Here is a 12,411-nt window from a genome sequence, read left to right on the forward strand (position 1 = left end):
TTCCAAATCATTTTATGAGACCAACATCATCCTGATACCGAAACCTGGCAGAGACTCAACAAGAAAAGAAAACTTCAGGCCAATACCCATGATGAATACAGATGCAAAAATCTTCAATGAAATACTGGCAAACCAATTGCAACAGCAGATCAAAAACCTTATCCATCATGATCAAGTAGGCTTCATCCCCGGGATGCAAGGCTGGTTCAACATATGCAAGTTTATAAACGTAATTCACCACATAAACAGAACGAAAGACAAAAACCACATGATTATCTCAATAGATGCAGAGAAGGCCTTCGGCAAAATTCAACACCCCTTTATGCTAAAAACTCTCAATAAACTAGGTATTCACAGAACATATCTCAAAATAATAAAAGCTATTTATGACAAACCCACAGCAAATACCATACTGAATGGGCAAAAACTAGAAGCATTCCCTTTGAAATCTGGCACTAGACAAGGATGCCCTCTCTCACCACTCCTATTCAATATAGTACTGGAAGTTCTAGCCAGAGCAATCAGGCAAGAAAAAGAAATAAAGGGTATCCAATCAGGAAAGGAGGAAGTCAAACTGTCTCTATTTGCAGATGACATGATTGTAAATTTAGAAGACCCCATTGTCTCAGCTCAAAGTCTCCTGAAACTGATAAGCAACTTCAGCAAAGTCTCACTATACAAAATCAATGTGCAGAAATCAAAAGCATTCCTATACACCAATAAAAGACTAACAGAGAGCGAAATCAAGAATGAATTGCCATTCACAATTCCTACAAAGAGAATAAAATACGTAGGAATACAACTAACAAAGGATGTAAAGGAAGTTTTCAAGGAGAACTACAAACCATCTCTCAAAGAAATAAGAGATGTCACAAACAGATGGACAAACATTCCATGCTCATGGTTAGGATGAATCAATATTGTGAAAATGGCCATACTGCCCAAAGTAATTTATAGATTCAATGCTATCCCCATCAAGCTACCTATGACCCTCTTCACAGAACTGGAAAAAAATTTCTTAAACTTCATATGGAACCAAAAGAGAGCCCACATAGCCAAGTCAATTCTAAGCAAAAAGAGAAAATCTGGAGGCATCACACTACCTGACTTTATACTATACTACAAGGCTACAGTAATCAAAACAGCATGGTACTGGTACCAAAACAGAGATATAGACCAATGGAACAGAACAGAGGCATCAGAGGCAACACCACACATCTACAACCATCTGATCTTTGAGAAATCTGACAAAAAAAAGCAATGGGGAATGGATTCCCTGTTTAATAAGTGGTGTTGGGAAAACTGGCTAGCCATGTGCAGAAAGCAGAAACTGGACTGCTTCCTGACATCTTACACTAATATTAACTCCAGATGGATTAGAGACTTAAACATAAGACCTAACACCATCAAAACCCTAGAAGAAAACCTAGGCAAAACCATTCAGGACATAGGCATAGGCAAGGACTTCATGACTAAAACACCAAAAGCATTGGCAACAAAAGCCAAAATAGACAAATGGGATCTAATTAAACTCCAGACCTTCTGCACAGCAAAAGAAACAATCATTAGAGTGAATCGGCAACCAACAGAATGGGCAAAAATTTTTTGCAATCTACCTATGTGACAGACAGCTAATATCCAGAATCTACAAAGAACTAATACAGATTCACAAGAAAAAAACAAAGAAACCCATTTAAAAGTGAGTGAAGGACATGAACAGATACTTTTCAAAAGACGATGTATATGAGGCCAATAAACATATGAAAAAATGCTCATCATCACTGGTCTTTAGAGAAATGCAAATCAAAACCCCATTGAGATATCATCCCAAGCCAGTTAGAATGGTGATCATTAAAAAATCTGGAGACAACAGATGGGGAGGATGTGGAGAAATAGGAACACTTTTTCATTGTTGGTGGGAGTGTAAATTAGTGCAATCATTGTGGAAGACAGTGTGGCGATTCCTCAAGGACCTAGAAATAGAAATTCCATTTGACCCAGCAATCCCATTATTGGGTATATATCAGAAGGATTATAAATCGTTCTATTATAAAGACACATGCACATGTATGTTCATTGCAGCGCTGTTTACAATAGCAAAGACCTGGAACCAACCCAAATGCCCATTGAGGATAGACTGGACAAGGAAAATGTGGCACATATACACCATGGAATACTATGCAGCCATAAAAAAGATGAGTTTGTGTCCTTTTCAGGGACATGGATGAATCTGGAAACCGTCATTCTCAGCAAACTGACACAAGAACAGAAAATCAAACACCACATGTTCTTACTCATAGGTGGGTGTTGAACAATGAGAACACATGGACGCAGGGAGGGGAGCATCAGACACTGGGATCTGTTGGGGGAGAGTAGGGGAGGTACAGCGGTGGGTAGGGAGTTTGGGAGGGATAACATGGGGAGAAATGCCAGATATAGGTGACGGGGATGGAGGCAGCAAACCACAGTGCCATGTATGTACCTATGCAACAGTCCTGCATGTTCTGCACATGTACCCCAGAACCTAAAGTGCAATAAAATATATTAAAAAAAAAAAGAAAAAACAACCACAATTTAAATCTACTTGTTCTTCTTACCCTTTTTGCCATTGTTGTTATAGATTCTATTTGTATAGTTTATAAAAATCCACAAGTCATTATTATTACTGTTTTAAGCAGATAATAGTCTTTTAAAATTTACATAATTATCCTTGTTTACGCTCTTTTCCTCCTCTTGAGGATTTGAGATTATTTTCCTTAAGTAGGGCTCCTGGCAGTGAATTCTCTCAACTTCTGTTAGTCCAGAAACATCTTTAGTTTGCTCTAATTCTTGAAAGCTGTTTCCCTGGATATGGAACTTGAGGTTAGCATTTTATTTTTTTTTCTTTCTTTCAGCAATCTAAAGATGTCATTCTATGGGATTCTGGTTTCCCTAGTTCTGTTGAAGAGTCATCTTTCAGACTTACTGTTGCTGTTTTGAATTTATCTTTCCTTTTTCCTCTGGTCCTTTTAAGATTTTCTGTCTTTAGTTTTCAATACTTCTTATTATGATGTAGTCCAGATGATATCTTCTGCTAGAGATGGTTTGACCTTTGCAATATTCTACCTATTGCCAACAGGGAGAAAGTTAAGGATTGATTATCTGAATTCAATTAGGGATTGAGCTGTGTCCAGGCTAGGCTGCAAAGTTTTAGTAAGACCCTTCCACCTGTGGCTTATTTCTGTTGCTCATACATTAAGACATTATCACACAGTCTTTTGATTAAGGAATTGACAGTCTCTGTCTCCTTAGCCCTGAAAGACTATGAAAAATTCATTTCTGCTCTTTGGAGGCTTTGAACTTGTGTCTATACATTCCTGCCTACATAGCTTCAAAATATGTCAAATGTCTTCAGGAAAAGACAATGATGAGTTTGTGACAGACCCCTCCCTCCAGCCTGACTTTTGTCCACTAAACACTGTGAAACCCTGGGACATTTAGCTTTCTCTTTTAGAAGCTTCTGGCACAACTATTTAGTCTCCCATACCACCTCAGCATTCAGCTAATCTGCAGAAAATAGATCATTATGTATATTTCAGAGTCCTTTAGTTTTCAACTGACTATGCTAACCCCTCACCAATACAACTGACAAATGCTTGCTGGAGTCTCTTTTATTTAGTCAAAGTCCTTCCACCTAGGCCAAGTCAGACTGACTTCTGTTCCTGCCTAAAATGTACAAATGTTTTCAGAACTCATCAGCACACCTAGGAAGGGGTCTTTCCTGCCTGGAATTTTAATTTGAGTTATTTTTGATTGCTTCAACATATTTTCCTCTGTATCTTTTAGAAATATGTATCATTTTAATAGAAATTTGTTAAATTTTTAGAATATGTACAATTGATATGTTCTTTTAAAAATGGCTTTAAAGCTGTTTTAGAAATACAATCTTATTTCCCATTTAGGACTACAACAGAATTAAAACAATAAGAAAGACCTTTAGTATTACCTCTTTAAGGACATTTTAGTTTTCTGATAAAGTCATAATAGTGTGGCAAATAATTCATAGTATAGGGAACTGGCCTTATATTTTGAATGTGTGCATTTAATCCATCATTTGAGAATTACATTTAGGACTAGATTATTTGTGCTACGAGATTATGTATATATTTTTTACACAAAAAAGGGGGTTGTTCTGTAACCAACAACTGCATAGATCTCAGCTAAGCCTTATTTCATTTCTCACTTTAGTGTGCCTCTTAATTGTACTTTTAAGTCAGGAAGTGTGTTATAAGAGTTAAGTCTTGGCAGCGATGGTAAAAGTAGGTTAAATATAGAAATGTTTTCCTTTTCTCTGCCGTTATGGAGAAGAGAATGGTAAATGCTATTAGCAGGGTTGGTTCCTTCCCTGCTTCCTTGAGGCTGTAAGGAAAGGATCAGTTCAATGCCTCTCTTCTTAGCTTGTTGATAGCCATCTTCTTCCTATGTCTTTTTTCATATCATCTTACTTCTATGGCTGTGTCTGTCCAAATTTCTCCTTTTGAAAAGGACATCGGTCATACTGGATTAGGGGCTCACCCATTCCAGTGTGAGCTCATCTTAAATTATTTCTGCAATGACTATATTTTCAAATAAGATTATCTTCTTTGATACAGGGTGTTAGGACTTCAACATAGAAAAGTTGGTGGGGGGAACACAATTCAATCTATAATCCTTAGGTGAGCCGAGCATCTACTTTTAGTTTACCCTTATGGTCCTTTGCCTCTCCTAGGCATCAACTACTGGCAAGTGATTAAAAAACCTTTCTGGGCTATCGCGGTGGCTCATATCTGTAATTCCAGCACTTTGGGAGGCCAAGGCGGGCAGATCACGAGGTCAAGAGTTGGAGACCAGCCTGATCAACATGGTGAATCCCGGTCTCTACTAAAAATACAAAAAGTAGCCCAGTGTGGTGGCTCGCGCCTGTAATCCCAGCTACTCAGGAGGCTGAGGCAGGAGAATTGCTTGAACCTGGGAGGCGGAGGTTGCAGTGTGCCGAGATTGCGCCTCTGCACTCCAGCCTGGAAGACAGAGTGAGACTCCGTCTAAAAAAAATTTTTTTTTCTTAAAAATAATTCCTTTCGATTCCATCACTTAAACTATATTTTTTCTGGAAAAAATAATAGTTTAAGTGATGGAATCGAAAAGAAAGAGATCTAAGAATCATGATTCTTAGAAAACAGAAGTGCTAGAATAGAATGTAAAATTCAATTAGTGGCTCTAATTTTGGATGTGAATAAATTCACTATTTGCATTACAGTGACAATTAAAAAAAAGCAGGTTGTGAATCCATCTTATTAAATTATACAAATAATGCAAAATTCCTCAAGTGCAGTAAAACTTTAGTGAACACTAAAAAGTTGATTAACTTGTAGTGAGAGATTATTCATGTAAATAAGTGAGTCACATCTATTACCATTGCCCCTCTGACTACAGTTTGGACTCATAGAAAAGAATGAACACAGTGAATTGAATTCTACCCTTACATAGAAAAGAATGAAAACAGTCAATTGATTTCTAATCTTACCTCATTTATTTATACCATGCTATCGACACTGCTATCTAACATGGAAACCTAATTATTTCATTCTCCCCAGTTTTTCACTGGAGAGATAAAGACTAAATTCCTTTATAAGCTGCAGGTTGTGAGCATCATGATCATTAAGCTCCTATAATACTGAACTACTAGTTGATCCCCAAACAAGCCAGGCTCTCTCAAGGGTCTGTTTTTTTTGTTTCCCTTTACTTGACATTCTCCAATACAACTCTACTGAAATACTACTTTCATAGAAAGGTTTTCCTACTGCCCTATACAATCTTAGGTGACTCTTATGCTCTCATTATTGAACAATTTTAACTAATATACTGTTTACTATTTTATCTCTCTACACTAAACTTTTGAGAGCACAGGCTATAACTGTTTATCTTTGTATCTCTACTGCCAAGCTCAATGCTTGGCATATTCAATACACTGTTCTTGAATAAAGGCCCAGTTTTTATATAAGCACAGCTTACTTTATGCCATAATTAAAAAAAATAATATTCTAAACATAAAATTTAAAAACACATTTTAAAAGTGTAATGCATTAGAGCTCTCACTGCTAACTGCTATTTGAATAAAGTAGTATGAATTATTTGGTTAATTTGGATTTTTGGGTGCTTTTATAACACGCTTGCAACTGTGATTTTGTAGGTATTGCAACTTAAGGCAGAAAAGAGAATGTTATAAACTAAGAAATATGATAATAAAATTCCGGGACCCTTAAATACAAGAAAATACATTTTTTTTTTCTGTTTGAAAAACTGCCACATTATTTTTTTTGTGGTAAAACATATATAACATAAAAGTTACCATTTTAACCTTCCTAAGTGTACAATTCACTGGCATTAAGTACATTCACAATGTTGGGCAACCACTATCCATTTCCTAGGAAAATACATTTTTTTAAGCTCTCATTTTTATTAGTAAACCTAGATATATAACTAATGGTTTTCAAGTACTATTCAGTATGATAACCATATATAAACCAAATAGCATAGTCTAACAAGTGCCAACGAACTTAACTGAAAAATTAACACAAAATATTTAAAATTTATTGAAACAGTCATAAAACCTATATGCCAATAATGGGAGGAACTCCTCAAAACTAAATACCACAGAAATAGCACACCAGGATGTCCATTAAAGTCCTCCTACCTCGGGAAAAGCAGCTTGTGACGCTGGTAAGTAGTAAGGTAAGTTAGCTTTGGCGCGCTCTCCCCAAGTACTAAAACGGAGGTTCTTACTCCGGGCTTGGAGGAGCCTGTAAAAAATGGCTCTATGCCGTATGGAGAATATATGCAATTGGGAGTGGGATAGGAGGCATGCATTGCTTTTATGGGATTCTCAATTTTTTTTTTTGAAACAGTCTCTTTGTCGCCAGGCCTGGAGTGCAGTGGTGCGATCTCGGCTCACTGCAACCTCAGCCTCCCGAGTTCAAGCGATTCTCCTGTCTCAGTCTTCCAGTGTAGCTGGGATTACAGGCACACGCCACCACGCTAGGCTAATTTTTTTTTTTTTTTGTATTTTAGTAGAGACAGGGTTTCACAGTGTTGGCTAGGATGGTCTCGAACTCCTGACCTTGATCCGCCCGCCTCGGCCTTGCAAAGTGCTGAGATTACAGGCGTGAGCCACCGCGCCCAGCCAGGATTCTCAATTGTTAAAAACTGCCACACTAGTAAGACGAGACAGTGAATGCTCAGGCGAAGGACAGGACAGCCAAAGGCTGGACAGCCGCCGGGATCCGCGCTCCGGGCGCAGCGCTGCAGGGTGCGGCGTGGAAGCCGAGGCTCTCCGGGTTTGGAATTCCGCACCCCGCAAGAGGGGGCGGGGCAAGGGAGGAGAAGCCGGGGCCTCCGCCCCTTCGGGACCCATAGGGCGCCCTTGTTTACCTCCCAGTGTTTGTCACCCGAGACAAAGAGGGAAGGAAGGAGGGGCCTCCTGCGGGAAACTCCCTCGGCGGGAAGCGCCTTACTTTCAGAACCTTCTGTAGCACCCCACGGGACGCGGGAACGGCTCCCTCCAGGCCCCCCGCGCCCTTTTCGAGGTTCTCCGCCTTGACTTCCTCGAGTTCTGCGCCAGCCTCAGCGACAGCGGGAGGAGCTGAGCAATCCATTCGCAGGGCAAACTCCAAGCTCTCCCATTTATTATTCTCAGGGCGGCGCAGGCGAGACCCTAGAGGGTCACAGAACAGAGCGACTACAGCTCCCAGGAGCCAACGCAGCAGGGCTGAGCCGAGGCGGGGAACAGACAGGACCTAAACGGTGGTCGGAGGAAGGGCAAGGCGGGCCTCTTCTGCCACCTTAGCGCCAGCAAACAGCCGCCACAGTCGGCCAGCCAGAAACCCAACCGCCCAGTCTCGCCTTAGTATTTTTAAATCTGGCGGGATTCCCGAGCCAACCACTCCCACCGTTTACAGCCCCAGCCAGTCAGCATGAGGCCCGCCATTTTTCAAACCCTCTTCCCGCCGCCAATCAGGATCGAGCAGTACATTCCTCTCCTGACCGGTTCTAACGGGTCTGGGAGTTAACGACCTGGACGACCCACCGAACCTGCTAGGCTGGGGCGTGGGAGGCGGGTCTGCTAAGACACTGACCAATCGTGAGCCGCTGTGGCCAGGGGGCGGGGACTATCTGGGTTTGAATAATTGTCCGAACCAATCAGAGAAGTGGGGGTGTGGCCCGTGGCCTAGCTCGTCAAGTTGCCGTGGCGCGGAGAACTCTGCAAAACAAGAGGTTGAGGATTGCGTTAGAGATAAACCAGTTCACGCCGGAGCCCCGCGAGGGAAGCGTCTTAGTCGTGTCCGGCAGCTTTGCGGGACTGTGAGGAAAAGCTCGTACCAGGCAAGAATCTCTTCCAGTCCCTTCGGGTTCGTGGGCCTGCCTTTCCCCATTCTCTCAGAGCCTCTACTCGGTCTCGGTGCTGTGGCTCTCAGGGTTGGACCTGGCGAGCGGCATTTGGGGTGCGGGTCGGCGAGGGCTGGGGCTGTGGAGGGCCGGCGGGCGGTCGGGGAAGGCGGAAACTTCCCCCGGCTGGGCCGGTTCCGGGAGTTTTGAATGTCGGTCGCGAGGTGGTTAACGGTTGAGGGAGACTCGTGACGTGGAAGCCGGGGGACATTTCTCTCAGGAAAAGCGTTTTGAGGGCGCTTGCGGAGTCACCGAACTCGGTGAAGGGCGGGCGGCGGCATCTGGGGCCCCGTGAGCCACTTGCTGGGCGAGCGTGAAGAGTCGGCCGCGGTCGCTCTGGCCGGGAAGAGGAAGAGGAGGGCGTGCGTCTGGGCGGGGGCGGGGGCGGGGGCGCGGGCGGCCGCCCTCGGGAGGAGGGGGGCGCGGGCAGGGCGGGAGCGGATTTGGGCGGGAAGCGGAGCCCCGCCAGCGTCCGCCCTGGCAGCTGCGGGCTCCTCGCCGACCCGCCGCCGGCTTTTCCCCCACCCCGTCAGGTGGACGCCGTTCTGTTCACCATGGGTAAAGGAGACCCCAACAAGCCGAGGGGCAAAATGTCCTCGTACGCCTTCTTCGTGCAGACCTGCCGGGAAGAGCACAAGAAGAAACACCCGGACTCTTCCGTCAATTTCGCGGAGTTCTCCAAGAAGTGTTCGGAGAGATGGAAGGTGAGGCCGGAGAGGGACGGAGCGCGGGGTGCAGATGTGGCTTTCGGCTAGGAGGGCCTTAGGCAGGTAGTGGGCAACTCGTGAGCTTCTCACCCGATGACTCACCTGAATATCTTAAGTTTCAGGCAGACGATTTTAGGTTTTTACTTATAAGACAAGGAAAGTAAAAATTGCCGACTTTGGATGTTTGTAGTTAAGAATTTTGCTGTATTTTTGGCGCTTATTTTATGTCCACAGACCATGTCTGCAAAGGAGAAGTCGAAGTTTGAAGATATGGCAAAAAGTGACAAAGCTCGCTATGATAGGGAGATGAAAAATTACGTCCCTCCCAAAGGTGATAAGAAGGGAAAGAAAAAGGATCCCAATGCTCCTAAAAGGCCACCGTAAGTTTAAAATAAATCAAATTGCCCCTTGGATTTTTCCTTCAGGTTATTAAACTCTGTTGCTTCCTTTCAGATCTGCCTTCTTCCTGTTTTGCTCTGAACATCGCCCAAAGATCAAAAGTGAACACCCAGGCCTATCCATTGGGGATACTGCAAAGAAATTGGGTGAAATGTGGTCTGAGCAGTCAGCCAAAGATAAACAACCATATGAACAGAAAGCAGCTAAGCTAAAGGAGAAATATGAAAAGGTACATTGTCATCTTAATTTTTTAAAGCTGTGGTTAAGACTAGGTATAGGTAATAACTATAGACAACCTGGGAAATTTAGTTAATCTTTTATTAATTGTTGTCAGGTTTGTTTTGAAAAGGTCTAATGAAAATTTTACACTTCCACACAAGGTAATTGAAGCTTTCCTTTTGACTGAAACTAGTTTGTAGCACTAGTATATTCTTGCAGACAGACTTAAGTGTAGTTACTGTATAATCTGTTTTTTGTTTTTTTTTTATAAATCAGAGGATCAAATTGTTTTATGTAGATACTTATAAAATCTGAAGGTACAGCGGGGACTATGGGACTGTGTGAGGTAAAAGGATACTGGCGGTGAAAGTACTGATACTGCTCTATTGCAATCCTTGTCATTTTACACATTAACTTTTTAAAGCCTAGGGGGATAAGTGCTCTTAAAACTTAGACTGGGACTACCTTTTTAGACAGTTATCAGGGTTATTGGTCAATCATCTTAGATTGTTTACAACTAAGTGGTTTTCACAGTTGTGTAATGACACCGGATGCTTACTTTATTTTTTTTTTTTGACAATATTTCAGGATATTGCTGCATATCGTGCCAAGGGCAAAAGTGAAGCAGGAAAGAAAGGCCCTGGCAGGCCAACAGGCTCAAAGAAGAAGAATGAACCAGAAGATGAGGAGGAGGAGGAGGATGAAGATGATGATGAAGAGGATGAAGATGAAGAATAAATGGCTATCCTTTAATGATGAGTGTGGAGTGTGCGTGTGTGCTCAGGCAATTGTTTTGCTAAGAATGTGAATTCAAGTGCAGCTCAATACTAGCTTCAGTATAAAAATGTACAGATTTTTGTATAGCTGATAAGATTCTCTGTAGAGAAAATACTTTAAAAAATGCAGGTTGTAGCTTTTTGATGGGCTACTACATACAGTTAGATTTTACAGCTTCTGATGTTGAATGTTCCTATTTAATGGTTTTTTTAATTTCTTGACTTGTGTATGGTAGCACAGCAAACTTGTAGGAATTAGTATCAATAGTAAGTTTTTGTTTTTTTAGGATGTTGCCTTTTGTTTTTTAAGAAAAAAATTTTGTAATAAAATTATGTATATTATTTCTATTGTCTGTCTTGATATGCTAAGTTAGTTTTCACTTTGAAAAAGCCATTTGAAGATCAGAGCCATGTTGGCTTTTTTGGTATTTCTGCCTAATAGTTCTTAGACACAGTTGACGTAGTAAAACATTTGAGGCTTAAAAGAAAACCAAACATGCTCATATTTCCAAAATGTTCTTTAAAATTTGACATTTCTGTTTATTAGCTCACTGGTTGTCGGTTTATCAGATATATATACTAATTTTTTTTTTTTTTTTTTTTTTTTTTTCTCGAGATGTAGTCTCTCTGTCACCCAGGCTGGAGTGCAGTGGCGCGATCTCAGCTCACTGCAACCTCTGCCTCTTGATTCTTCTGCCTCAGCCTTCTGAGTAGCTGGAACGACAGGCATGTGCCACCACTCCTGGCTAATTTTGCATTTTTAGTAGAGACAGGGTTTCACCATTTTGGCCAAGCTGGTCTTGAACTGACCTCAAATGATCCACCCACCTCGGCCTCGCAAAAGTGCTGGGATTATAGATGTGAGCCACTATGCCTGACCCAGCATATTAACAATTTATTTTGGGTGAAAAATTCTCCTTAATATGAAGAAGAGGAGCTAGAATGTGAATTTGTATCTAAAAGGGCAAACTGAAGAAAAGGAACAAGATTGAGTTTTCTGTTAACTAAACTGAGCTATTTCAAGATAGAATACCAGAGTAGATTTTGAGTTACAGTAGTCCTTCCTTACCTGTGGGGTATAAGACCCACAGTGGATGCCAGAAAGAGCCGAGTAAGTTTTTTCCTATTCATACACAACTGTGATAAAGTTTAATTTATAAATAAAGCACAGTAAGAGATTAACAGCAATACTATACTGTAATAAGTTCTGTGAATGAAAATACTGTGGGAAAGTGAAATCACAGTAAGGCAGGACTGTGTATCTTCAGTTTGGTCTTAAGCTTTAGAATTATGGACAACTGTAAGAAGCCATTTGAGATGGTTATATTCCATGACTTATTTAAATTTTTCTAGGAATTGTATTATTTACAAGGGAAGGCAGTTATTTTAAGAATGTTTAAGGAAACAGTTGCTGTATTTTAATTACGATAACTTGTTAGAGGTTATTAGTAAAGGTCGAGCATCTGGGTTGGCTATGTGCTTAGAGAAGTAAGCTATTTGTTGACGATTTTAGAGTTAAATTTGACAATCTTGGTTACCTACCAAATTTTAAAATAAAAGTCAGGATTCCTGTTACCCAACCATGGGAGCTTTGGTTGTCTCTTGTCATAATTGGTAAGGATAATCTTCTGTTACATAGTGGGATGTTAGAGCAAATGTACTTAAGTAAAATCTCCAAACATCTTTATGATTGCTCTCTTATTAATTATATTCTGAGTGGGAGAGGCCTCCCAAAGCCATGCAAGAATTGATAAATTGGCCTACATAAAAATGAAAAAATCTACATTCAGACTTGGGGCTTTCACTGATCATAAGATGAAAACTGATTTTCAGTGTTTTCTGGTGTTGGG

The 12,411-nt window shown here is 41.3% G+C and overlaps 1 protein-coding gene across 2 annotated transcripts; it reads left to right on the plus strand.

The window, feature by feature from the left end:
* Window positions 1-8,249: 8,249 nt before the first annotated feature.
* Window positions 8,250-12,149, plus strand: HMGB2 (high mobility group box 2). Of its 2 annotated transcripts, none has more exons than XM_021672802.2 (5): window positions 8,250-8,423; window positions 8,994-9,164; window positions 9,402-9,547; window positions 9,621-9,795; window positions 10,374-12,149. In XM_021672802.2, exons 2-5 carry the CDS (start codon window positions 9,015-9,017, stop codon window positions 10,521-10,523), a joined length of 621 nt encoding a protein of 206 aa, XP_021528477.1. In that variant the 5' UTR covers window positions 8,250-8,423; window positions 8,994-9,014; the 3' UTR covers window positions 10,524-12,149. The 2 variants fall into 2 exon arrangements, with proteins under 2 accessions (XP_021528477.1, XP_012310097.1); XM_012454674.3 differs by having other exon boundaries at window positions 8,250-8,397.
* Window positions 12,150-12,411: the final 262 nt, after the last annotated feature.

Source organism: Aotus nancymaae, unplaced genomic scaffold (assembly GCF_030222135.1).
Source record: "Aotus nancymaae isolate 86718 unplaced genomic scaffold, 86718_ANA_hifiasm-v0.15.2.pri h1tg000115l, whole genome shotgun sequence".
Classification (NCBI taxonomy): Eukaryota; Metazoa; Chordata; class Mammalia; order Primates; family Aotidae; genus Aotus; species Aotus nancymaae.

Bases quoted from the DNA above. Each gene is read 5' to 3' on its own strand.
- HMGB2 (XM_021672802.2), top strand. From the start codon at position 9,015: ATGGGTAAAGGAGACCCCAACAAGCCGAGGGGCAAAATGTCCTCGTAC. The intron at 9,548-9,620 runs GTAAGTTTAAAA...GCTTCCTTTCAG, and splicing joins AATGCTCCTAAAAGGCCACC to ATCTGCCTTCTTCCTGTTTT. The intron at 9,796-10,373 runs GTACATTGTCAT...ACAATATTTCAG, and splicing joins TAAAGGAGAAATATGAAAAG to GATATTGCTGCATATCGTGC.